The sequence below is a fragment of the Rhea pennata genome, chromosome 4, assembly GCF_028389875.1.
Source record: "Rhea pennata isolate bPtePen1 chromosome 4, bPtePen1.pri, whole genome shotgun sequence".
Taxonomy (NCBI): Eukaryota; Metazoa; Chordata; class Aves; order Rheiformes; family Rheidae; genus Rhea; species Rhea pennata.
The window spans coordinates 2,142,400-2,166,621 of NC_084666.1; the positions used below are offsets into that span (position 1 = coordinate 2,142,400).

General features: G+C 62.4%; 2 protein-coding genes across 9 annotated transcripts in view; one reads left to right on the forward strand and one right to left on the reverse strand.

Annotated features, from left to right (window-relative positions):
* The window catches only part of RAB11FIP5 (RAB11 family interacting protein 5), a 42,319-nt gene extending 34,748 nt beyond the window's left edge, over nt 1-7,571 (reverse strand). For 7 of the 8 annotated variants that reach the window (XR_009958324.1, XR_009958325.1, XM_062574927.1 and 4 more), the window contains exon 1: nt 7,198-7,571. Coding sequence is in view for 5 of the 8 variants with exons in the window: in XM_062574927.1 (XP_062430911.1) it covers nt 7,198-7,571 (374 nt within the window). In the remaining 3 variants the exon portion in view is untranslated. The remainder of the gene's footprint in view (nt 1-7,197) is intronic. The other variant, XM_062574924.1, reaches the window with a different exon arrangement.
* Nucleotides 7,572-17,575: 10,004 nt separating this feature from the next.
* On the forward strand, nt 17,576-20,013 carry LOC134139976 (homeobox protein not2-like). The gene is made up of 3 exons (XM_062574786.1): nt 17,576-17,741; nt 18,536-18,720; nt 19,720-20,013. Exons 1-3 carry the CDS (start codon nt 17,576-17,578, stop codon nt 19,960-19,962), a joined length of 594 nt encoding a protein of 197 aa, XP_062430770.1. The 3' UTR covers nt 19,963-20,013.
* The last annotated feature ends 4,209 nt before the right edge of the window (nt 20,014-24,222 follow it).

Here is a 24,222-nt window from a genome sequence, read left to right on the forward strand (position 1 = left end):
GAAAACCCAGCACGCTGCAAACGGGGGGACTGTGCCCCGTCCACCGAGCGAACGCCAGCCTGGATGCGACCAACTCGCTCAAGCGAGCGCTCGCTGCGGGAGACGGCAGAGACGAAGCGCGGGAGGCGCGTGCTCCCGGCACGCGTCCCCCAGCCCCGCCTGTGGGCAACCTTGGCGTGAATCAACTGAGGCTGAAAAATCCGAGGTTTTCCCCTTGCTAAAGGGGAGTGGGCGAGCGGGGGCAAGGCGGCAGCAGGGTGGGCAGGTAGGCAGGGGAAGGGAGGGAAGATTTAAGTAGCTGTAATATGAGGCATGAAACATTTATAAGTGGAGGAGGCAGTAGCAGGAGACTGAACCTGATGTCTCCAGTTGTATTTGTCTGCTTACGCTCTGACCCTCCAAAATGTTTGCATCCTCCGAATTGCTAGCAAGTCCAAAAAAGAAAAAAAAACAAATTGCATTTGCAAAACGCAGCCGGCACCGAGGAGCTGCTCTGCAGGCTCCCCCCGCACGCCCGCATCTGGGGAGCTCCTTAACATGCTCCAAAGCGGGGCAATGAAAACCTGGGGAGGGCAGAAAAAGCTTGGTTTTGCTGCAAACCCTCTCGGGCTTCCAGCTGGGCAGGGCACGTGGGCAGGGCTCGCGGAGAACCGAGCGCCTGGAGGCTAAACGCGGCTGAGGAGCCGCAGTGCCTTCGCCCTGGAAGGGGAAGCAGCTCCGAGTGCTCCACGCAGCTTAAAACACTGGCTCAAAACCCGCTTTGGCCAGAGGTCCCACATCGATGGTGCATTCATCACACCAGCAAATGCTGCGGCCCGCTCCCAGGCATGACTCACATGGGCAAAAAAAAGGGAAAAGAACGGGAAACGGAACAAATCCTGGAACCCAGCAGCAAGTTGCCTTAATTGCTTCCTTTTGCACGCTCCCGTCCCGGGCACGGGTGTTTTCGGAGACCGCAGGCCGGCTGCTCTGGGGCGTTTTTGGCAGCGCGGCTCAGTGCCTCGGCCAGGCGTAGAGCATCGCGCGCAGGAAGGCCGAACCGGCAAGCTCACCGGAAAGGAGGGACGGGCTGGATACGTTTCATCAGGCCCTAGAGCGAAGGGAGGGAATCACCCTGGAAAGGCGAACGGAGGCAGCAAGGCTCCTGATTCCTGGGCTGAACTCGGCACATGCTCCTGGCCCGGCACCAGCTCCACCCAGGTCTGGAGCTTTGTACCAACACGTTCAAGGCGTTTTTGGGGCTGGCTGCGGGTTTCTTCTGCAGCTGCTAAGAAAAAAGTGCAGCTGCAGGCACTTAAGAGCTCTGCAAGATTGCTGCAAAAGGCAGAAGCCCGTTTCTGCAGCGTTGCGGTTTCTAACAGCCTGCAAAGGTCCTACGATGGAAACCAGGCGTCTTGCGGGCCCCTCAGCCCGCAGCGAGCCCGCCGGGGCGACCCCGTCCCGGGGCCGAGCGCCGGGCCGAGGCGCGGAGCTGCTCCACGCTGCCGGCAGGTTTGGGATATTCCCCTACAGGGCTGGGCCGCAGAGGGCTCTTCTCGTGCACAGCGGGTCGCAACGGAGCGGAGCGGCGGGGAGGGAAAGCCGGGCTGCAACCACGCTCCGTGCGTGGACACGGAGCAGAGCGTGCCCGGAGCAGAACTGAGCGAGGTCACCAAACCCCTTAAATCGACCTCGGCAACCGGGCAAAAACAGGGTTAACGGGGCAGGTAGGAGCAGAGTAAGAACCTCGCCGCCCTGGTCTCCTCCGGGATCCCAGGATGGAGGAGGCCACCGGGGAGCGATCGACCCCCCCACCCCCCGGAGAAGAGGGCTCCACGCGCCATCCCCAAACGGTCGCGGAGCGGCTAGTTCCTCTCCGCGCCCCTGCAAGGTCTTTTTGCTTTCCTAGCTTCAAGCACTGATCCGCAGGGGCCGCGGCAACTCGCCGCCGGCTCACGGCCGACACGGAGCAGAGGGAGCTCTGCCGCTAACAACCTCCACCGATTTTAACTTAACGAGGGCGGGTGATGGCCACAAGCCCGGCACGGGCCAAGCGGTCCAGGCTCTGGGAGCTGGAGAGGACGGTGGGAGAGACACCAGGACGGTGCCGTGCAAAGCCCATCGCCCGTCTGCTCTCGCTGGAGCAAGGAGAGGGCACGACGGCCAAAATCAGTCTTCTCGGGGGCTACTGAGCCACCTGAAGTCAGAGCAGGGTCTACCAGGACCAGCCTCTGAGTTGCTCAGCCCCATCCTTCCCCTTCAGCTGTGCTGCTTCTGCCTCCCTGCCCGAAACTACCCACGCACCAGCCAGCAACAGGATCGACAAACTCCCTCTCTCCCTGACCTTCTCTGCAAGCCGTTGCGGCCTTGGTCTGCAAAAGCTTCCTCCCGAACCCAAGAAACATCCCCCTCCTTTCTCCAGCTGGCCTGCAAGACTTGCAAAGCCCAGAGCTGAGCTCCACCAGGACACGGGGCAGGGAAACGCTGAGTGAAGTTGGACCCCCACCCCGGGAAAAGGTTTAGCTGCGAGGAGTCGCAACCCGGGCACAGACCGTTTCCAAGAGGGCCGTTTTAAAGGGTGATGCATGTCCAGGGGCTCTGGACAGGCAAAGAGAAAGGACTAACAGCAAATGCTTTGGATTGCTCAGCACTTCTCAGGGGTACTGCTGCAGAGGACAGGTTGAAGACATGCTGCACGAAGTGAGAGAAGATGCAAAGAGGAGGCTGAATCAGCCCAAAACAGCTTGCCAGCCCCTGCCCCACCGTCCCAAGAAGGAAAGGGAGCAGGTCCCCAAAGCCCGAGCGGGTCCCCAAAGCCCAAGCAGCTCCCACGGTGGTCGAGCGCGGCTCATTGCTGCTGCCGGGCGAGAGAGGACATGCAACGCTCCCCAAAGTCCTCGCTCCGAAGGCGTGTGGAGCCTCAGCACCTGCCCTCGGCCCGTCCCGCGGATGCCGCTACGCCCGCACCGCCCCGAGCCGCCCGCTGTCCCTCTCCCCCTATCGCCAACCCGCAGCTCTCGCGGCAAACGCCCTTCCCGACCCCTGCGCGGAGGAAAGGAGCAGGGGAACGGGTCAGAGCACCTGCAGCAGGGAGGACTTCGGAGACCTGGGCTAATTTTGCTAACGGCTCCGCGCCAGAAGCTCCCTGTTGCAGAGCCTCCTCAGGCCACTCACTGCCGTTGCTTCACGTCGCAGGCAGCAGCCAGCAGGCAGAGGGTGATTGCAAGTCACTGCAGGAAAAACCCGGAGCCAGGAACCAAGAGTCCTCTCCGACATTTACTCTCCTCTATCCCACAGGATCCAGTGCTGGGAAGCCTTAAATTTTGCCCTTCATGAAGGCCCAGCTCTGGGAGCCTCGTGTTTGCGTGCAAAGCTGAGCTGCTCCCTGCAAGGCTTGTGGCTTTAACCCTTTCCCTTTGCTGCAAAGCTTCGGGGAAGAAAGCAAATCAAAACGAGATATCAACGGGACCCTGGCAATTAGGACCTTCTTCCCCGCAGGGCCAGGCAGCCCAGCCAGCCCCGGGCAGCCCAAGGGGCCGTTTCTGGGGTTCACACGCGGGATGAAGACCAGGGAACCCAAGTGGATCTAGAGGAGCTCCGGTTTCGAACTGCGGGACGGAAGCTCTCGCGATGCTGCCGCTGGAGGACGCGGAGCGATCTCCTCCCTCCCCGGACGCTCCCTTTCCGGGATGGACGGGAAGGTAGCGCGTGGCTCCGGCTTACCGCCACGCCGCAGCGAGGCAGGACGAGCCGCTGCGGGGGGACGGCAGCGGCCTTTCCTGGAGCTCCGGAAGCAGGAGCCACAGCCGCTTCACGCGCACGGAAAACCCTCCCCGGCCAGGCCGAGCCCTGGTTTCGGAGGGGCCGAGCGCCCCGCAGAGCACCCAAATCTCCCCACCCGCCCGTGCCAAGCCGGCATCGTGTCCCGCAGGTGCACAGGCCTCAGGACGATGGAGATGGATGAGCTCATGGCCGGACTGGGAAAGGACGATTGCCTGGAGACACGTGACGCTGACCCAGATATGTCCTCCCACGGCGAGCAGAGGACATCTGGCCCGGGAGTCCTCCACCAGGCACCAGCTCCAGCAGGCAGGAGGAGAACCAAGCAGAGCCTCCCCAGGAGGGCACGAAGGAAAACAGGCAGTCTTTTAGGGAAAAAAATCTCAAGGGCTAGTAAAAAAAAGCCATGCTACCACTGTCAATGTAGCTGGCCAAAAATAACATGCCACCACTGTCAGTGTAGGTGGCCAAAAAAGCCATGCCACCACCATCAGTGTAGCTGGCCAAAATAATATGCCACCACCGTCAATGCAGACCACAGCCCTGGGTAAAAGCTGTCCTGATCAACAGGGAGCTAAAAGACACTGGTCAGAAACACAAGCGCTGCATTGCACAAGCGGGATGCGGTAAGCTGACGTTGTGCGCTGTGACACCACCAGCCCTGAGCCTTGGAGATGGTGGAGTCCATCGGGGTGGCTCGGGATGCCCGGGGAGGCCCCGAAAGGCTGTTGGAGCTCTTGGGCACATCTGAGAGTTGGGTTTTTTTGCAGGCAAAACACTGAAACCACTGTGACATTCAGCTGAATAAGAGAGCTACGAAACACGGCTGGACACTGGCTGACGGCCGTGTTCCTAGAGAAGAGTCCAAGTTTGACGGAACATTTTCCATTGAGCTGAAGATCACTGCTGGTAAAGTTTCCACGCAACAAAAATCAGCAGTAAAGGAGCACAGGGTCAGCACGCTGACAGTCGAGCCCATTTTGTAAGCCGGGTCGCCCTCAAGCCAGCGGCCGTTTTGCACCCAGGAGCAAGGAGGAGGTCCTGGAAAGCGGCACGCGGCGGAGGCAGGACGGACGGCGAGAGCGCCCGACCTCGAAGTCTCGCGCGCCGCGGAAACGGCGCAGGGTCCGGCCGCGCTGGACGTTGCACCCGCGCGATTAACAGCCCCTGACGCCGAGACCTTTGCAACGCGCCCCCGGGCCGCCCCCGGCCCGCAGCAAAGGCCGAAACGCGGCGGCGCCTCTGCTCCCTCGCCGCCCCCTCCCCGAAGCCCGCGCCCGACGCTCTTTCGAATTAGGCCCGAAGAATTCAGACCCGACTCCCCCGACACCACCCGCTCTCCCGGCACCGCTAATAAAAGCGGAATAAACGCCCGGAGGCGGGGGAGGAAACGCTCAGACGGGGACTCCGGGGCTCGCCCCTTTTGCTCCGCGCCCGCGCGCCCGTCCCCGGGTGCGCCGAGGGCCCCGGGGGCTGCAGGCGCGAACCCGCCGCGTTTATCCGCGGGAAAAGGTCTCGCCGGCCCCTTTTCACGCTAATCCCGCTCTCCCGGAGCGGGGCCGTGCTTCCTGCCAAGCGCCCGGCCTTCCCCGGAGCAAACCTCAACAAACTCCTTCCTGAAGGAATTTCATCCACATTCCTGCATTTCTCTGCCTGGCAAATGCTAGAAAACCCTTTTTTTCTTTTTTTTTTTTTTTCCCTTCTCTATTTTTTTTTTCCTTTTTTTACCGTTCTGGGGGAAGGAGGAAGAACAGCAAATGCTGCAGCGATGCCCAGCTGGGGCACGGGGCGGAGGAGTGACGCCGGCCCCGGCGCCTCCGAAACGGCAGAGCCCTCCCGCAGCGGCGCCGCGGCAAAGCGGGTCGCGCCGAGGGCCCCGGAGCCGCCGCGGCCACCGGAAGGGCAGAGGGCAGCACGCGCCTGCTTGCAACATTGTGCCACCAGCGGGGGACAGAGCCTGGGTGGCCTTCCCGGGACGCGGACGGACCCCACGGCATCCTATCCCCTAGGGCTCCTCTCCCACGGGAAGGACAGACCTCCCACCCCCAACTCCTGTCCTGGGGGACGGATGGACCCCGAGACACTTGATCCTCCCCAACACCCACCCTGGGGCAGGCATGGACCCTGTGACACCTACTTGGGGGCATGCACAGGCCCACCTCCGTCCCCAGGGATGCCCTTCCCAGGGCAGGCATGGACCCCGTGGCACCTTATGCCTTGCAATGCACGTCCCAAGGCATGGAGGGGCTCCATGATGCCCTGTGTCCCATGACACACATGGACCCCGGGAAGTCCTGTCCCCAGTGACACCCTTCCCAAGACATGCATGGGCCCCAGGAAGTCCTGTCCCCGTGACACCCTTCCCAAGACATGCATGGGCCCCGGGAAGTCCTGTCCCCAGTGACACCCTTCCCAAGACATGCATGGGCCCCGGGAAGTCCTGTCCCCAGTGACACCCTTCCCAAGACATGCATGGGCCCCGGGAAGTCCTGTCCCCAGTGACACCCTTCCCAAGACATGCATGGGCCCCGGGAAGTCCTGTCCCCAGTGACACCCTTCCCAAGACATGCATGGGCCCCGGGAAGTCCTGTCCCCAGTGACACCCTTCCCAAGACATGCATGGGCCCCGGGAAGTCCTGTCCCCAGTGACACCCTTCCCAAGACATGCATGGGCCCCGGGAAGTCCTGTCCCCAGTGACACCCTTCCCAAGACATGCATGGGCCCCGGGAAGTCCTGTCCCCGTGACACCCTTCCCAAGACATGCATGGGCCCCGGGAAGTCCTGTCCCCAGTGTCACCCTTCCCAAGACATGCATGGGCCCCGGGAAGTCCTGTCCCCAGTGACACCCTTCCCAAGACATGCATGGGCCCTGGGAAGTCCTGTCCCCAGTGACACCCTTCCCAAGACATGCATGGGCCCCGGGAAGTCCTGTCCCCGTGACACCCTTCCCAAGACATGCATGGGCCCCGGGAAGTCCTGTCCCCAGTGTCACCCTTCCCAAGACATGCATGGGCTCCGGGAAGTCCTGTCCCCGTGACACCCTTCCCAAGACATGCATGGGCCCCGGGAAGTCCTGTCCCCAGTGACACCCTTCCCAAGACATGCATGGGCCCCGGGAAGTCCTGTCCCCGTGACACCCTTCCCAAGACATGCATGGGCCCCGGGAAGTCCTGTCCCCGTGACACCCTTCCCAAGACATGCATGGGCCCCGGGAAGTCCTGTCCCCAGTGTCACCCTTCCCAAGACATGCATGGGCCCCGGGAAGTCCTGTGCCCCACGCCACCCTTCCAAGGACATGGAAGTCCTCCACGGACACGGTCCCTGCCGGCGCACGCAGGGAGGCTGTGTGGCACCGTGCCCCGCGAGGCCCAGCCGGCGCTGCGCGCGGACCCCTCGCCGCCCCGCCGGCCGTGCCGCCCGCGGGGGCGCCCACTCACCGCTGGTCGGGCGCGCGGCCCGGGTGCGGGGCGGGCTCCAGCGGCACCACGGCCTGGCCCAGGAAGCGGTCCATGCCCACGAGGGCCCGGTGCATGACGGTGAGCAGCAGGCTGCAGGCGGCGGGCGCGGGCGGCAGCTCGAAGGAGCACTCCTCCCGCCACTCGGCCTCGCCGGGGCTCTTCTCGGCCACCGAGGTGCTGTACTTCTCGCGGCCCAGCTGGATGATGGTGTAGGCGTCGCTGGTGCCCGGCTTGCCGCCGCCGCCGCCCTTGCACCGCAAGCCGCGGGCCCGCACCACCGTCACCTGGACGTGCGTGGGCAGCCAGGCCGCGGCGCCCTCGGCCGGCAGCGCCGCCGCCCGCAGCAGGGCCATGGCGCCGCGCCGCGCCGAGCCGAGCCGGGCCGAGCCGAGCCGAGCTGGGCCCTGCTCCGCCGCCGCCGCCGCTGCCGCAGCCGGGCCGCAGCGGGAGCGCCACGGGCGCCCGCCCTGGCCACGCCCCCGCCCTGGCCACGCCCCCAAGCCCCGCCGGCCACGCCCACTCCCGGCCCTCTCCGAGCCCCGCCCCTTCTCGCCTGAAGCCCCGCCCCGCCCCCGCGCGCTCCCTCCGCCCCGCCCCCTCCGGCCCCGCCCCTTGCTGGCTCCGGTGAGGGCGGGGCGCGGCGGCGGGACGGGGGGGGGGGGGGCCGTTGCACCGGGCTGGGCATGGCCCCGCGCCGCGCACCGCGCGGGGGATGCACCGGGCTCATACCCGCCGGGCACCGGCAGTGCACCGGGCGGGGGGAGGGTGCACCGGGCGGGGGATGCACCGGGCTCATACCCGCCGGGCACCGGCAGTGCACCGGGCGGGGGGAGGGTGCACCGGGCGGGGGATGCACCGGGCTCATACCCGCCGGGCACCGGCAGTGCACCGGGCGGGGGGAGGGTGCACCGGGCGGGGGATGCACCGGGCTCATACCCGCCGGGCACCGGCAGTGCACCGGGCGGGGGGAGGGTGCACCGGGCGGGGGATGCACCGGGCTCATACCCGCCGGGCACCGGCAGTGCACCGGGCGGGGGGAGGGTGCACCGGGCGGGGGATGCACCGGGCTCATACCCGCCGGGCACCGGCAGTGCACCGGGCGGGGGGAGGGTGCACCGGGCGGGGGATGCACCGGGCTCATACCCGCCGGGCACCGGCAGTGCACCGGGCGGGGGGAGGGTGCACCGGGCGGGGGATGCACCGGGCTCATACCCGCCGGGCACCGGCAGTGCACCGGGCGGGGGGAGGGTGCACCGGGCGGGGGATGCACCGGGCTCATACCCGCCGGGCACCGGCAGTGCACCGGGCGGGGGGAGGGTGCACCGGGCGGGGGATGCACCGGGCTCATACCCACCGGGCACCGGCAGTGCACCGGGCGGGGGATGCACCGGGCTCATACCCACCGGGCACCGGCAGTGCACCGGGCGGGGGGAGGGTGCACCGGGCGGGGGATGCACCGGGCTCATACCCACCGGGCACCGGCAGTGCACCGGGCGGGGGATGCACCGGGCTCATACCCGCCGGGCACCGGCAGTGCACCGGGCGGGGGGAGGGTGCACCGGGCGGGGGATGCACCGGGCTCATACCCGCCGGGCACCGGCAGTGCACCGGGCGGGGGGAGGGTGCACCGGGCGGGGGATGCACCGGGCTCATACCCACCGGGCACCGGCAGTGCACCGGGCGGGGGGAGGGTGCACCGGGCGGGGGATGCACCGGGCTCATACCCGCCGGGCACCGGCAGTGCACCGGGCGGGGGGAGGGTGCACCGGGCGGGGGATGCACCGGGCTCATACCCGCCGGGCACCGGCAGTGCACCGGGCGGGGAGTGGTTGCACCGGGCTGGGCATGGCCCGGCGCCGCGCACCGGGCGGGGGATGCAGCGGGGCTGCGCGCCGGCGCCAAGCTGCGCCCCTGGCAGCCCCGGCGCGGCAGGGCTGCGCGGGCGCGGCGGCTCCGCGCCGGGGCCGGGGCCGGGGCCGGCCGCCGCCGTGCTCCGCGCTGCGCCTGCCAGCCGTGGCGCCCCCCGCGCGAAACGCCAGCGCGGCTGGTCAAACGCTCCGCGCCGGGTGGGAGCGGGCTGCCGGCCCGCGGCCCCCACGCCGGGGCGGCGGGGGGGGGGGGGGGGCGAGCCTGGGTGCCCCGTTATTCTGCTGGGCTCTGGAGACTGTTGTAGCAGGGACGCAGAGCAAGCAGGCTGCCTGGCCCCTCCGAGCGACGGGGTATTTCTTTGGGTTGATTTTAAGGGCGTTTGCTCCTGCTCTTTCCTGTTGCTCTGCTGCGATATGTGTGTGTGCATGCGTGTAATGTGCGTATGCATGGATGTGTGCACATGCGTGTGCCTGGATGTGCGTGCACTTGCATGCATGCACATGCACGTGCTCACATGGATGTGCATGTGCTTGCATGCGTGTGTGTTCACGCATGGGCCTGCGAGTGCTTGCATGCATGGATGTGTGTGGGTGCATGTGCATGTGTTTGCCTGGATGTGCATACACTTACATGCATGGGTGTGTGTGTGCATGCGTGTCTGTGCACTTGCATGAGTGTGTGTGCATACATGTACCGGAACATGCATGCACTTGTACGCATGTGTGCGCATATGTGCAAGCACTTACATTGCTGTGCGTGCGTGCGCCTGGATGTGCACGTGCTTGCATGTGTGTATATGTGCATGTGTGCGTGTGCAGGGGTGTGCACGCTGCTCTCCAGTCCCTGGAGGACCTTTCGCAGGCCCCGTGGTGCCCCGAGCACTCGGTATTAACCAGGTCCCTGCCATCCCGCAGCCCCCACAGCGCGGGGGCCACCCAGCCACCGCCAAGCCCCCCGGGCTTCTCCACCTCTGCCTTTTCCAGAGCAGCCGGGACGATGCCAGGGCACCCGAGAGCCCCGCGCCCGCCGGCTGCAATTTGCTAAACTGCGAGCAAATTAATTAAATTATAAGACGTCAATGTGGGGTAGGTGAGCAGGGGGCTTTCCTGCCCCGGGGGGCTCCAATCACAGCACCCCACTCGTCTGCAGCGGAAAAGGGTTAATAGAGGCGGCAGCGGGTTCCTGGCCCTCCTCCGATAAATAAGTCAATAAGTAAGCAAAGGTAATAAATAAATGAATGAATAAATGAATGAGCAGAAACCAGCGAGATGCAGCCGAGCAAACCCATCGGGAACGGCCAGAGCCGGCTCCAATTCCCTTTTTAGCTGCCTCATTGAGAAACTCGCCCGCGAGGCGGCGGTTCCCACCGCGCTGAGCCCTGCAAGCAGCCGCCGCCGAGGGTAATAAGTTGGGAAAACGGAGACTTTTTTTTTTTTTGGTGTTTCTTTCTTTTTTAATTGGGTTTTTTTCGCCCCCTCGCCCCCCGCGGCAAGGTCGCGGCGCGGGGCCATCGCGGGGCCATCGCCGATGCGGGCGCGATAAGCGCCGCTCCGCGGCCGCCCTCGCCCTGCTCTATCAGGGCCATCGCGCCGCGCACGGCCGCCCGCCCCGGCCTTCCTCCCTCGGCCCGGCCTTCCTCCCCCTCGGGGAGGCCGTTCGTTCCGCTCGGCGGCGCCCCTAAAACACGGCGGGGGAGGAGGAGAAAAGCACCGTGCTGGGGGGGGTTACGGCTCTGGGTGGCTGGAGATGGAGGAAGCCCCGAGCGGGAACCAAGGGGAGGGCTGCAGGTGCGTCCGGGGGGGCGTTTGTGTTGCAAAAACTTTGGGGAAGGGGCTGGGGGTTATTTGGTATGTGCACACTGCCATCTAGCGCTGTCCCCCTTTTTTTGGCGGGGGGAAGCTGAAATATCACCTTCAGCGCAGTTGCTGGGGTGCAAAATTCCCGGGTGCCGGACCCACGCGGCAGCAAAACCCTCCCCGGCCGGCGTGGGCCACGCTCAGGCACTGCGGCTTTGCACCACGGCGTTGCACCGGCGCCTTGCACCGTGGCTTTGCACCACTGCTTTGCACCACTTCTGCGCACCGTGGCTTTGCACCACTGCTTTGCACCGCCGCTTTGCACTGTGGCTTTGCACCGCCGCCGCCTCACCCAGCACACTGCGGCATCTTCCCACGCGGTGCCCAGAGCGCCGGGCTTCAGCTTTGCAAACCCCCCACTGTAAAAAAGCTCTTGTTCCCCCCGCAGGGGCACAGCTGGGCTCCGTCCCCCCCTTCCTGCCCTCCTCATCCTTGGCCCGCCCCGGCGGTGCTCCCACTCCCACCGAGCCGTATTCAAATCTCACAATAAAATATTCCCTGAAAACGGAGGGGGGAAAAATACCGGCACAGGGAATTTCTTATCGCTGCAGACACGGCCCGAAATCCAATTATACGTGTGCTGCCGGTGCCCAGCCCAGCCCCGCCTGCCGCCTCTTATCCCTGCTCGTGATCTGCCTTTTATTTTTCCTTCCTTTGATTGTTTTTCCCTCCTTTTCCCCCTCCTTCTCCTCCTTTGGTCCTCTGGGAGCTCTCGGTCACCGCGTTTCTCCTCCCTTGCAGCCGCCTCACGTTGATTTTTCCAGTGGGAGCAGCCGCTGCATCAATTCGGCAAACTTTTCCCCGTGGTTTTTCCCAGGCCTCGGGCACCGGCCCGGCCCGCGGCTCCTGGGAAAAGCTCTTCCCGACGGGGATTCGCAGCCAAAAGGAGCGGGAGGGCGCGAACGGCGGCCGATTAAAAACGGAGAAACTAGAAGGACGGGCGAGCCGGGGCAGATAAGGCACGGGAGGCCTCGCTGCCTATTTAACATTCATTGGATTGAATAATCAGGCCTCATTATCTCAAATTGTCGGCGTATTTGCCCTCAAAATGCTAATTTAAAAGTTGGCTGCAAGCGCCGTCTGCCTATTTTGACTAAAATATTATTTTGCTTCGTGGCGCGGTGTTTGTAGCTCCAGGGGCATTTCCCGTATAAAACCCAAAGTGTGTGTGTGGGGGGGAAGCAAAATAAAAGGGGGAAAAAAAAGAAAAAAACCACAAATTCTATCAGGGGCTGGCTCGGCAGTGGTGCCGCTGCCCTGCTTTGCGTAGAAATGGCATTTCCAGGCCCCCGAGTGAAATTAGAGGTGTTATCAGTTTCTTTTAGGGGATGGACCATTTATCGTTAATCTCGGGAAGGAAAATAGGAGAAATCATTTTTTTATGTTTATTATTATTCTAATTTTGCAGCCTGGGCGGTGGGGGAGGAAAGCGGCTCTGCCGCTTGCGGAGAGTCAATCGATGGGTGATAACGGGGGAGCAGCGGCGGCCGAGGATTAGGGCCCTTGGAGGGCAATCGCTCCCGAAGCGCTTCAATCCGGCGTTAGCGATGCCGCCGTTCGCCCGCTGGCTTTGCCCGCGCCACCGCTAAATGACACGTTTCTCATGCAGGCGCCGTGCTGCCCGCCGCCCCGAGGTGTTTGCACAGCGCCGCGCGGCCACGCCGGGGATTAGCGGGGCCGGGGGCGGCCGCCCTCGCTGTTGACAAACACGCGCGGAAATCCGCCGCCATCAATTCCGCCGGCGCCTCGGGATTTGGCAATGACATGGCTGTGACTTTCCCGGCGGCGGCAGCGCCCCAGCCCCGGGGTGTTGCGGGGACCGAGGGAGGTCGCAGGGGGCATCGCGGGGAGGACCGGGGATGGGGGGGTTCTGGGGGGGACCAGGGGATGCAGCAGGACTGGGGATGCGATGGGACCGGGGATGCGGTGGGATCGGGGGATGTAATGGGATCGGGGATGTGATGGGACCGGGGGATGTGGCAGGATCGGGGATACAATGGGACCAGGGGATGCAGCAGGGCCAGGGGATGCAGTGGGATCAGGGATGTGATGGGACTGGGGGATGCAATGGGACCGGGGATGCAATGGGATCACGGGATGCAGCAGGATCAGGGACATGATGGGACCAGGGGATGCAGCAGGGCCAGAGGATGCAGTGGGATCAGGGATGTGATGGGACCAGGGGACGCAGTGGGACCGGGGATGCAATGGGACGAGGGGATACAGCAGGATCAGGGATGAGATGGGACCAGGGAGTGCAATGGGACCAGGGGATGCAGCAGGGCCAGGGGATGTGATGGGACTGGGGATGCGGCAGGATCAGGGATGCAATGGGACTAGGGTTGCGGCAGGATCGGCGGATGCGATAGCACCAGGGGATGCAACGGGACCAAGGATGTGGTGGGACTGGGGATGCAACAGGGCCGGGGATGTGACGGGACTGGGGATTTGATCGGACTGGGGAATGCAGCAGGACCGGGTGATGTGACAGGACCAGGGGATGCAGCGGGATCAGGGGCTGCGATGGGAGCAGGGACGCGGCGGGAGCGGGGCTGCGATGGGAGCGGGGATGCGGCGGGAGCGGGGATGCGGCAGGACCGGGGGATACGGCGGGACCGGGGGATGCGGCGGGACCGGGGGATGCGGCGGGCGGCAGCGGCCCCCAGTGGCGATGGGGAGAAGGGCGCTGCCGGGCTCGGGGCGCCCCGCGGGGACCCAGCTCCTGCGACCCCCTTACTGCATATCCCCCAACGGGGTCTGCGAACGGGGAGCACCCGCCGGGCTCTGCAGATGGGGACCCACTAACGGGGCCCTGCTAAAGGAGCTCCTTCTACCGGGGTTCTGCTAACGTGGACTCGTTAATGAGGATCCGCTAACGAGGGCCCGCTAACAGGTGTCTGCTAACGGGAAACCGCTAACAGGGGCTCGCTAATGGGGAACTCACTGGTGGGGATCCACTAACAGCGATCTGCTAACTGTGAGCCCCCTAACCAGGACCCACTAGCTGGGACCTTCTACCTGGTCTCCTCTAACTGGGATCCACTAGCAGAGACCCACTAATTGGAGTCCATGAACAGGAACCGACTGTCCAGGACCTACTAAACTGGAGCCACTAACTAGACTCCCACTAACTGAGATGCCTGCTACCTGGGATGCTTGCTAGCTGGGATTCCTCTTACTGGGGTTTCTCTAACCAGCATCCCTGCCAACTGGGATGCCCACTAACAGGGATTCTCCCAGGTCCCCAGGGCTCAGAGATCCTCAGCCCTTGGGGAATTAGTCCTAGAAGCTGCACACATGGGATGTTTTGCTGGAAGCAACGCGGCTGGGATCAGGAAAAGGAGGTAAATTAGCCCGGTTACGGAACGGGAACAAACCAGCACGGATGGGGCTGGCTGGCGAGAGGAGGTGATGTCCCCGGCACCCCCCTGTCGCCGCACGGGAGCCCGGGGACACTGCGGCCCCCCCCTGTGCCGGATGGGGGGGGGGCGTCCTGGGTGGTCCTGCCGCTCTAATGGGCCCGAGCTCCTGACGCACTTATTGCCGCTAATTCAGCCTTCCTAACAGCCCCGTGAGGCCGACAGTGGCGGCCTGCTAATGAGCCGGCTGGGACTGAATAGGCCCCACGCCGCCGCCGGCCCCACGCCGCCCTGATGCCAGCGCCGCTGCGTGCTCTCGAGCCAACGCGAGCAGCTCAACCGGCCGGCAGTGACCCCCCCCTTATTTTTTTCGGGGGGGGGGGGAATATGAGCTGGCTGCCGGCAAAGCTCTTAACCCCCTGGAGATCCCGTGGCAAGGAGTTACTTTCCAGGTTTAGGAAGGGGCTTTTCCCCCCTTTTTTCTTATAAAATAATCCGCCTTTTGACCCACGAGGCGGTGGCGATGAGCTGTGTCCGTGAAAGCCCCGCTCGGAGCCTCCTTCGCCGGGTCGCATTTATCGAACAGAGAAATGCAGCCGCATATCTTAAAACGCTTAAGGGAGAGATTGATCCCGCATCCCGAATCCAGGGGGGAGACCTTTAATAACAGCGAAAGAAGCGGACGGTTAGTGTGCAGATAGTCCTGGCATTCAAATAAAAACCAAACAGGCCTTGCAAAAGTGAAACAGTAGCGGCAAATGCAGAGGATTGGGTCCAAGCCGCAGTTTTCCTAATCCCCCCTGTCCCCGGAGCGGGGCTGCTCGGAGGACGCGAGCAGAAAGGCGCTCGGCGCGGGACTGAGAGCCGGCCCTCGCTCCGTGCCGCAGCGGCAGCCAGACGCCTTCCCTGCTTTGCCTTCCCTGCTTTTCCCAGCGCTTTGGAGGCAGTGAGGAGCCCCGGGGACGGATCCGGAGCTTCCCGGGGCAGCCGGCAATCCACAAAGTGCCCAGACAGCCCCTTTCCCAGCCGGACCGGGCGGCCTGATGACCATCATTGTTATTAATTAGCTCAGGAGCTTTTCCTCCCCCGGCGCTGCTGGAATAACACAGGTTTCACCTGGGAGCAAGAGCTATCGGGGCTGGCGGGGGCTGCGTTTTGGGGACAGGGGACCTGCCTGCCTGCGACTTGCTGTCCTTTTTTCTCCTTTTTTTCTCCTTTTTTTTTTTTTTGTTTCCTCCTTGGGGCTCTTTTGCCTCATCCTGAGGCTGGCCTCCGGCAATGCCACCGAGGTTGCTTGCTCTCCAGCCGTGGCTGCTGGGGAAACCAAGGCATGGAGAGGGTGCGGAGCAAGGAGCACTGGCACGCGGTCACCCCCCTGGGATGCTGGCTGCAGGCACCCTGAAATCAGGCAGCCTCCGCCCTGGGTTTGCTAAATTCCCTGTTTTCCAGGTCTCAAATCCTTGCTCACATTCCTATTTTGAATCCTCAGCTGGTGAAATTCGGAACTTAATTTGCCAGCAGCGACTTGCCTCTAATTTGCCGGCTTCTCGCGCTCTGTGCTTGCACGGCGTCAGCCCTTGCCCATCTTGTCACCCTCCCAAACTGTCTCCATCTCTCCAGGGTAGGATATTTCCTCCTATCTACCCCCGTACAGCTCCTGACACTGATCCCCAGGCTGCTGGGAAAGGCTACGAATACCCAGCTGTAACCTGAGGGCTTTTGCCTCGACATCCCAAAGCACGGAGGGATGCCAGCGCCTCGTGTCAGTCTCATGTCACCCACCGAAGCCTTTCCAGAAACGGCATCAACCCCAACGTGTCAGTGCTGGGTGAAGCAGGGAATATCCCAACTCCCAGTGCAAGGGGAGGAAAGTGAGGCCTGGGGGCTGGTTTTCCAAAAAAACACCCGTGGGATTTGGGAAACCCACCTTCCACCTTCGGGAGAGACAGATGCAGGCGGGAGCAGCAGCCCAGGGGATGCTTGCAGCACCGCAAACATAGCGCTATGATTTTCAGGGTGGGGGGGTTTAGCCAGGGCACCGTGCGAGCTCTTCAGGGCAGAGCTGAACGGGGTGGGGGGGGGGGAGCGGATCCTGCATCGCCTGTGTGTTGACTTGGCTCTGCCCAAACACGGCTGTGTTTGCCCTTGTCGAGGGGATGTGGCAGGGGAAGCTCCAAACTGGCACTTTCACAAGCATCTGAAGGGGTTTAAGTCCTTTGTGGGGGCACCGGAACGACATGGGGGAGGGGGACAAGGGGGATGTTTGCAGAGCAACCCGGGGAGGAGGGAAAGGGGGGGAAAAAGGAATAGAAAAGGGAAAGTAGCAGCTCGTGAAACGAGGCTGAAGCCCACCTCGCTCCGCCGGGGGCCTCCTGCCTTTTTATCCCGACCCTTTCGAGACCGTGATTAAGAACGACTGAGGACAAATCTGCGTGGCGAGGGCGGCCCTTTCACCCGGTGCCACCGCCGAGGGGCCGCGCGGCCGCGGAGGAGCCGCGCGCGCGCCCACCTCGGCGGCGGGGCAGGTCTCCGGCGAGCCCCGCGGCCGCTTCCTCGGCCCCGCTTCCGCGGCAGGGCTCTGCTCTGGGCACGCGGCGTCCCCGGGGTCTAGCGAAACCTCGGCCAAAGCGGGGGGCAGACGGGCTCCGCGCGGCGAAACGCCGTGCAGATGCGGGCCCCGGCTCTCGCACCCCCCCCCCCAGTCCCATTTCCTCCCCAATAAAACCGCAAAGCGCGGCGGAGGCTTTTGACGGCGGCCCGCTCCCCCGCCGGGCCGGGGACCGAGGTGTGACTTTTCCCAGCTCGTTAGGAAAAGCTGCACAATTTTAGGAATCTCGAAACCTAACGACCATCTGAATCCCATCAGCCCGGCCCTGCCGGGGGCGCACGGCACGGCACGGCACGGCACGGCACGGCACGGCACGGCGCGACGACCGCCGGCTCCGCCGCCGCCTCCGGCCGCGTCCCCGCTCGCGTCCCTCGGCCCCCGCGGCCTCCCGGGCTCGCCGGGGTGGGGTGGGGGGTCCCGGGAGGGCCGGCCGGCCCCACAGCGCCCGTTCGTGCCACCGCAGGGGAAGGGGACGCAGCAGCGGCGGGGGACGCGCTGACAGCCCCGCGCAGAGACCGGGCCACACGGCGGCGGGGGGGGGCCGGGCCGGGCCGGGCCGCCGCTCCCCGCCCCTCGGGGCACCGCGGCGGCGGCGGGACCCTCCCCGCGGCGGGCTATAAAGGCGGGCGGGCGGCGGCGGCGCCCCCCGAGCAGCTCCCGCCGCCATGCCGGCCCCGCGCCCGCCGCCGCCGCCGCCCGGCCGGGCCTTCACCATCGCGGCGCTGCTGGGCCGCGCCTCGCCGCCGCCGCCCGCCCCGCTCCCGCCGCCGCCGCCGCTCTGCGCCGCCTGCTGCGGGCCGCCCGCCTGGCCCGCCCGCCTGGGCGGCAGCGGTACGGCCGGGCCGCCGAATGGCGGGGCCGGGGGGGGGGGGACACGGTCCTGGGGGGCCCCCGCCGTGGGGGACACGCTCCTGGGGGGCCCCCGCCGTGGGGATGCTCCTGCTTTCTCCTCAGGGAGGGGCCCTGTGTGAGCATCTTCCGCGGGGGACCCTCCACAAGGATCTCTTGCCGCCTCCTGGGGGGTGGCGGGAGATCCTCCATTTGGATCCTTCTCGGAGGACCCGTCCACGAGGGACCTTCCTGCCGCCTCCCCCGAGGGGGACCCTCCATGGGGACCCTCTGTGGGGACCTTCCTGCCGCCTCCCCAGAGGGGGACCCTCCATGGGGACCCTCTGTGGGGACCTTCCTGCCACCTCCCCCGAGGGGGACCCTCCATGGGGACCCTCTGTGGGGACCTTCCTGCCGCCTCCCCAGAGGGGGACCCTCCATGGGGACCCTCTGTGGGGACCTTCCTGCCGCCTCCCCAGAGGGGGACCCTCCATGGGGACCCTCTGTGGGGACCTTCCTGCTGCCTCCCCAGAGGGGGACCCTCCATGGGGACCCTCATGCTGCTTCCCCTGAGAGGGGGATGCTCCATGGGGACCTGCCACGGGGACCCTTCCAAATGGGGTCTTCTCCAAAGAGAGTCCTCCTCCTCCCAGAGGGGATCTTCCTCCCCCCCCCATCCCCCAGGAGCTCTCCAAAGGAGGAGACCTTCCCCCTACCCCCCCCCCGACTCTTCTGTAGGGGACCCTCCTCCTAAGGTGCATTTGTCCCTCTTGACTCACCTCTCCTCTCTTCTCCAGGCTACCTGCTGTCCAAGTGCTGCTTCCCCATCTTCAAGGCCAAGGCGGGCAAAGCCAAACGGGTGCGGACCATCTTCACCAGCGAGCAGCTGGCCCGGCTGGAGAAGGAGTTTGCCCGGCAGCAGTACATGGTGGGCACGGAGCGGTGCCTACTTGCCACGGCCCTCCACCTCACCGAGGAGCAGGTAAGGTCCTGCCACTCTCCTGCAGTCTCCTGCCACCCTAAAGGTCCCTCCTTTCTGCTGGGGGGTTCCTGATCCTGCATATGCAACAGGCATTATCTCCCCTTGTTTTGAGGAGAAAAGCCCAAAGTGAGAACCTGGGAAGGGGTCTGGAGCTGGGTAGTGGCTCTGTTGCTGCTGGCCACCAAGCTCTCTTTGCCTCTGGGCTGGGTTTTCTCCCCTCTGGGACTGGAGGGAGGGCAAGGTGTTGCTCCACAGAAATATGAAGAGCAAGTCCTGTCCCGTTGGCTGTGTCCGTGGACACGGCCCAGGAGAGGTGAAGCTCTCCTGGGGGGGATACTTGCTGCCTTTTATCACATCAGTATTCACAGTGCAGGGCTGGGCTCCTGTTTCAACCTGTGCTCAGAAAATGGGCTTTTTCTTTAAATTGTAATTGTCATTCCTCTGTAAGTGTGTTTCCTCTAAATACTCTAAATTTTCTTCTAAATTGTTCTTAAATACCTTAAATAAAAAGGCTCACAATTGGGGAAACCGTCTCAGAAGCAGCAGTGCCAGGGCTGCTTGAAGGGGTTGAACTTGGTTCCCAAGTTAATGCTGAATCTTCTCTGCTGCTGGCAGGCACCAGAATAAAGTGAATTCAGCCCCTGGGTTCAACTGTATAGAGTTTTTCATCCCCCTGGGGACAGAGAGCACCCCCTGGTACTCTGCAATACTGAAACTTCAGCTGACTGCTGAAGGCAAAGAATCGAAAAGCCCAAAATTAAGCCAGGATTTAATTTCAGCTGGAGCAGGATTGGGCCCCTGCATTAGGGATGTGTGTGGGAGGGGCTGGGGCATGGCAGGGGATATCTGTCCTCCTGATCAGCTGGGGGAACATCTCTGGGGCTGAGTGTAATTAAGGGGTTTTTAGTGTCTAGCCTTGGCCTGAGCCACTGAGGTTTAACAGATCATGGGCCCTATGGAGAAGTTGATCTTAAAAGTCAAACTTTGCCTCTTCCTCAGGTGAAAGTCTGGTTCCAAAACCGGAGGATCAAGTGGAGAAAACAAAGCCTGGAACAGCAACAAGCCAAACTAGCCAAAATGGGCTTGGCCACCCCACAGAGGAGCCCAGACTCACAGAGCCACCATGGTGAGGAAGATGGGGACTTCCTGACAGAGGACAGTCGGGAAGGCACCACGCCATCCCCTTGCTTGGAGACAGCAATTGCACAGCCCCCTGGACAGACTGTTGCAACGAGCTGCTGAACTGTTTCTTTGGGCCACATTTCCCATATGTATTATATTAATATATCATAGCTGGCAATGAGTATATGTAATATATATGGGGCAGCAATTATTTTTGCAGTGCGAAAATAAATTATTTATGCTACTCTTTGTTTAGAGAGAGACTTCAGAGCAAATGTTGTCCTTCCTGCTTGTCTTGCCTGCCCCGATTCTTCTGTGGGGCATGAACTAACTCTTGATGCTTCCCTGAGCATTTAGCAGCTTGAAACTGCAAGCCAAAGGCTCCTGCACCCCTATCTATGTATTAAGCCATCATAGCCACCTTTTCCCTCCACAAGCAATCTGAAATGTAGCTGTTAATGTCACTCAAGTAATTCACTTACATGACTTCACTCCCCCTCCCCCCCCCAAACCTCACTAACTTAACTTTGTCCAACTCCTTTCCTTTTGGTTTAAAATAGACAGCAAGCTGGGTTCTTGGTGCATAGGAGTAATCTCCTCAGACTGGGAAGCTGGTAAAATAGTGGAAACACTGCGGCTTTGGAAGTTTTTTTTTTTTTTTTTATCCCTGGGAACACTTGCTCTAAAGCCAGAGAACAGGCTGCAGAGATGAGCTCTCCCTGGATGGCTGATGGCTGAAGTTGGGCTTGCCTGGGTTGGTTCATCCTTTCCCAGGGAAGGGAGGTGTCTGCCTGCTGGCAGCCTTTGCACGTCCAAATCCTGCCCCGAGACCTGAGACTTGTCAGACCTTGTCTTTGCAGGGGAAGGGGGAGGAGGGATGTGACTTTCCTGACACAAGTCACTGGCAGAGCTGGGAGGGAGCCGAGGGCACAGTTTTGCTCGAATTTCAATCCCACTTTCCAGGGACAGTCCCCAAAGGATGCCAGGATGCTGCCTTGAGGCAGGAAACCTGAGGATGGGAGAACACCTCTTACTTTTTGACATTTGATAGAAGTGCACTGAGCTTTAAAATCCAGGCAGAACAACTGCAGACAGTGGCAGCAAGCATTTAATAGGGGTTTGCTCCCCAGAGCAAGCCCTGAAGCTCGAGGAGGAGCTTGAGGGAGAGGGGCTAAGTTGTTGCTGAACAGGACTTCAAATATGCAGTGAGACCTGGGGCCACCACACCCAAAAATCCCCTTAGTCACGCTCATCCCAAAGGCGTTGGGTGCTCAGATACCTCCTCTTGCCCTAAAACAGGTCAGGAGCCTCACAGAGGCCAGGTCCTTACAGAATTTTGGTCCTTCCAGCAGCAATAAGGGATGCTAAAGCCCTGGTGATGCCGCCCTCAGGATCTCCAGTGGGCTGCGTCCCCCACCGCGCAACCTGCAGCCAAACCAAACCCACCTAGGGCATCTTCTGCACCAGCACCTGCCCCCCTCGCTGGGGCCTGGGCACCTGAAGGCAGCCAAAGAGCTGGGCTCCGAGGGCAGCGTAAAGCGATGGCCGGTCCTCCTCCACGGGATTAGGGAATTTATTCCCGTGATGGCGGGAGGGGGGAGGAAGCGAGGAGAAGGGGATGATGTGACGGAAGCTGCCCTTTGGTTACGGCTGTGTTCGGAGCCGGGATTAGCTGGCGCGTCTCAAAGAGCCCAAACTGTGCAAGCGTCTTCACACGTCCGCTGCAAGCCGAGGGCGCGCCGGTGGGTTTAGCCCGCTAATCTGCCGTGCCGGCAGGTTTATTGCAATCGGCCTGGAGACAACGGGGCTTCCGCGGGGTGTTTGAATACCGCCCGGCCAGGGGCCGAGCTGATTGAGGGAGTTAAGTTGTTCTCAGGACAGGGTTAATCCTCCGTGAGCTGGCCGCAGGATTGGACCTTGCCCGCGGTGCCGGGCCGCAGCGCCGAGTTGTCTCGCGGCTTCCCACCCGTGCTGCGAGTGATGCCCGTGCTCAGCCTGACTCCGACACAGATGCGGACGGTGTCGGCGGCGAAATGTCTTTTGTTAACACTGCAGGGCTTGACCTGAGTGTTTCAAAAAGTGACTTTTATACAGGCTGGGGTTAACTGTGTCCGTGATTTGGCTTTGACCGGGAGCCAGGAGGTTTTTCTCCTCCTGCCTGATGTTCCTTGGGGGGGGGGGTCGTGGTCCAGGGAAGAATGAGGGGATCCAGGATACCTGGATCCTGTCTCCTGCCTGCCGCTGGGCAGCAGGGTGCCAGAGGGGGGGAAGGCCAAGCCCTGCTGGCCTCTTACAGGCTGATTAATTTGTTTGCCAGCTCCTCGGGGTGGGGAGGGAGCATATCTACAGGACAAAGCCACCCATCACTGCTCAAATGGGAACGATAAGAGCCCAGCACCCAGCTCTACGAACGTGATGGTTTCCAGAAAAGCCGAATTCAGCCGGGGTGTTTTACACCATGCCGAACTTCTGCTGGTTTGGGCATGACAGGAAAGAGGTGGGAAACGCAGCCTGGGCTCAAAAATCCCTCCTGGTGAGTGATGGAGGACATAAAGCCAATCTCGGAGCATGGTGCCCAGCTGCTCATCCCAAAGCCCCACCAGCCCCTTCCCAATCCCACGTACCCAGCAGCTCTCTTAGAGAAGAGACACTGATTTTTTTTTTAACACATCTGCAGAGAATGTGTTGGCTAGATAATACCAAGACTTAAGTAGTCTTATTAAGAGGATGAGATTATCTGCTAAAGATGTCGTGCTGAGCCTCTCTCCCAGCAAATCTCTCCTGGTGTCTGCAGCCAGATAAGCAGGTAGATGCTTGGGGGACAGGTAGGCTGGCAGACGGACGGACGTACTTGCCCAGATGAAGAGCCCGACGGCTCCATGGATAAGCAGCGGATGAGTGAGATGACTCTGCACAGACGAATAGGTGCAAATGGATGACGGCGGGGTGGAGGGGATGGGACAGGGGAGATGGCAGACGGGATAACGGGACGGAGCCCAGGCGGTACGGCTTCGCCACGGCTTTCCCGGGAACATTTCCTGTTCGTCTCCAGCCTCGTGGCTCCGTTTCTCATGGCTGATCCCCCCCTCAACGCTCTCGTTCCGGGGAAGGTTCCCGAACGGGATTGCGGCTCGCCGCAGCCCGCTGCCGGCGGCGGGGGCTCGAGGCAAAGCCCCGCTCGATGCGCGGCGGCGGGGTCGGCCGTGCGCGTTTCCAGGCTCCGGCTCCTCGTGTAATCTCATTAAACGGTTCGGGAGCCTTCCCCCTCCTTCTCCTTGCTGTTTAATTCCTGATTGAAACATCAAGTAAAGCTTCCCCAGCACAGCGGGCGGCTCTGCCTGCTCCGTGCTGCTTGGCCTGAGCGGAAATAAGGGGGAAAAAGAGTAAAAGCCGTCGCGAGCAATCGAAGGAAGCTCCCAACAGCCTGTTTCTATGGTCTGCCCGGGGCAGGACCTGGGTGTCAAAGGCAGCGTTTAACAGCCCCTCAGTGTGATATTCATATTTTTCTGCACAAGTATTGCCCGAACTTGAGTCAGGCATAAGCCCTCTTGCCCTGTTGGCTTGACTTTCCTCTGGTCCAATCCCTCCGGCACTCGGGAAGTCAGCGCACCCCTGCCGGGACCGGGGCTGGATCCGACCCTTGCTTTGCCCCATCCTTCCCCCCACTCCGTGCCTATTGATTTAATAAGATGGAGAGGAATTAACGGGGCTGGGGCACTGGAATAATGAAAGATGAACAAAGCGGCAGCGCTGGCAAAGATGCTGCCAGCTTTTAATGATGAGGCCCGGCCGGTCCCCTGCTAGCTGTGTCCCTTTGGAGTGGCGATTAAGAACATACTGTTATTGTTAAGGCAGAGAGATAAATCCCTGCACCGTTTCTGATGTGATCAGCCAGGGCTTCTCCCTACAATTTGTGATCCTATTGTGGACGGTGTTTGCCCTGGGCAAGGAGAGTCTGGGAACCACTTATGAACCATCCTTTGGTCATTAGCCTCCTCGTTAGGGGAGAACAATGTCGGGGGAAAAAAAAGATAATTGAAGGGAGCAGCAGGGCCGATGGTGGCACTCATGACTGTACCCATGTGGCCTCAATGCTTAGTTTGTTTATAATTCCCAATTAATTTTAAATGCATGGTTTCGGGATGCTCTTAATACCTGTGACTGCAACCCGCTGGCAGGCTTGGGAACAGGGCGCCTCTGTTCAGGGCCCGCGTGTGACCCACAGGGCGTCCTCCCAGGCCGTAGGTGGGGGTATCTCCATCCACTCCAAACCAGATGAATCAGGTGATAAATCAGGGAAACTCCAGAAATCCCAGGGCAGAGAGGTGCTTTCCCCCTGCTGGGAGCAATGCAGTGACAAGGGGAACCCAAGTGCAGCAA

Excerpts from the sequence above, each read along its gene's own strand:
- LOC134139976 (XM_062574786.1), top strand. The coding sequence starts at position 17,576 with ATGCCGGCCCCGCGCCCGCCGCCGCCGCCGCCCGGCCGGGCCTTCACC. Across the intron at positions 17,742-18,535 it reads CGCCCGCCTGGGCGGCAGCG|GCTACCTGCTGTCCAAGTGC; the intron begins GTACGGCCGGGC and ends TCTCTTCTCCAG. Across the intron at positions 18,721-19,719 it reads TCCACCTCACCGAGGAGCAG|GTGAAAGTCTGGTTCCAAAA; the intron begins GTAAGGTCCTGC and ends CCTCTTCCTCAG.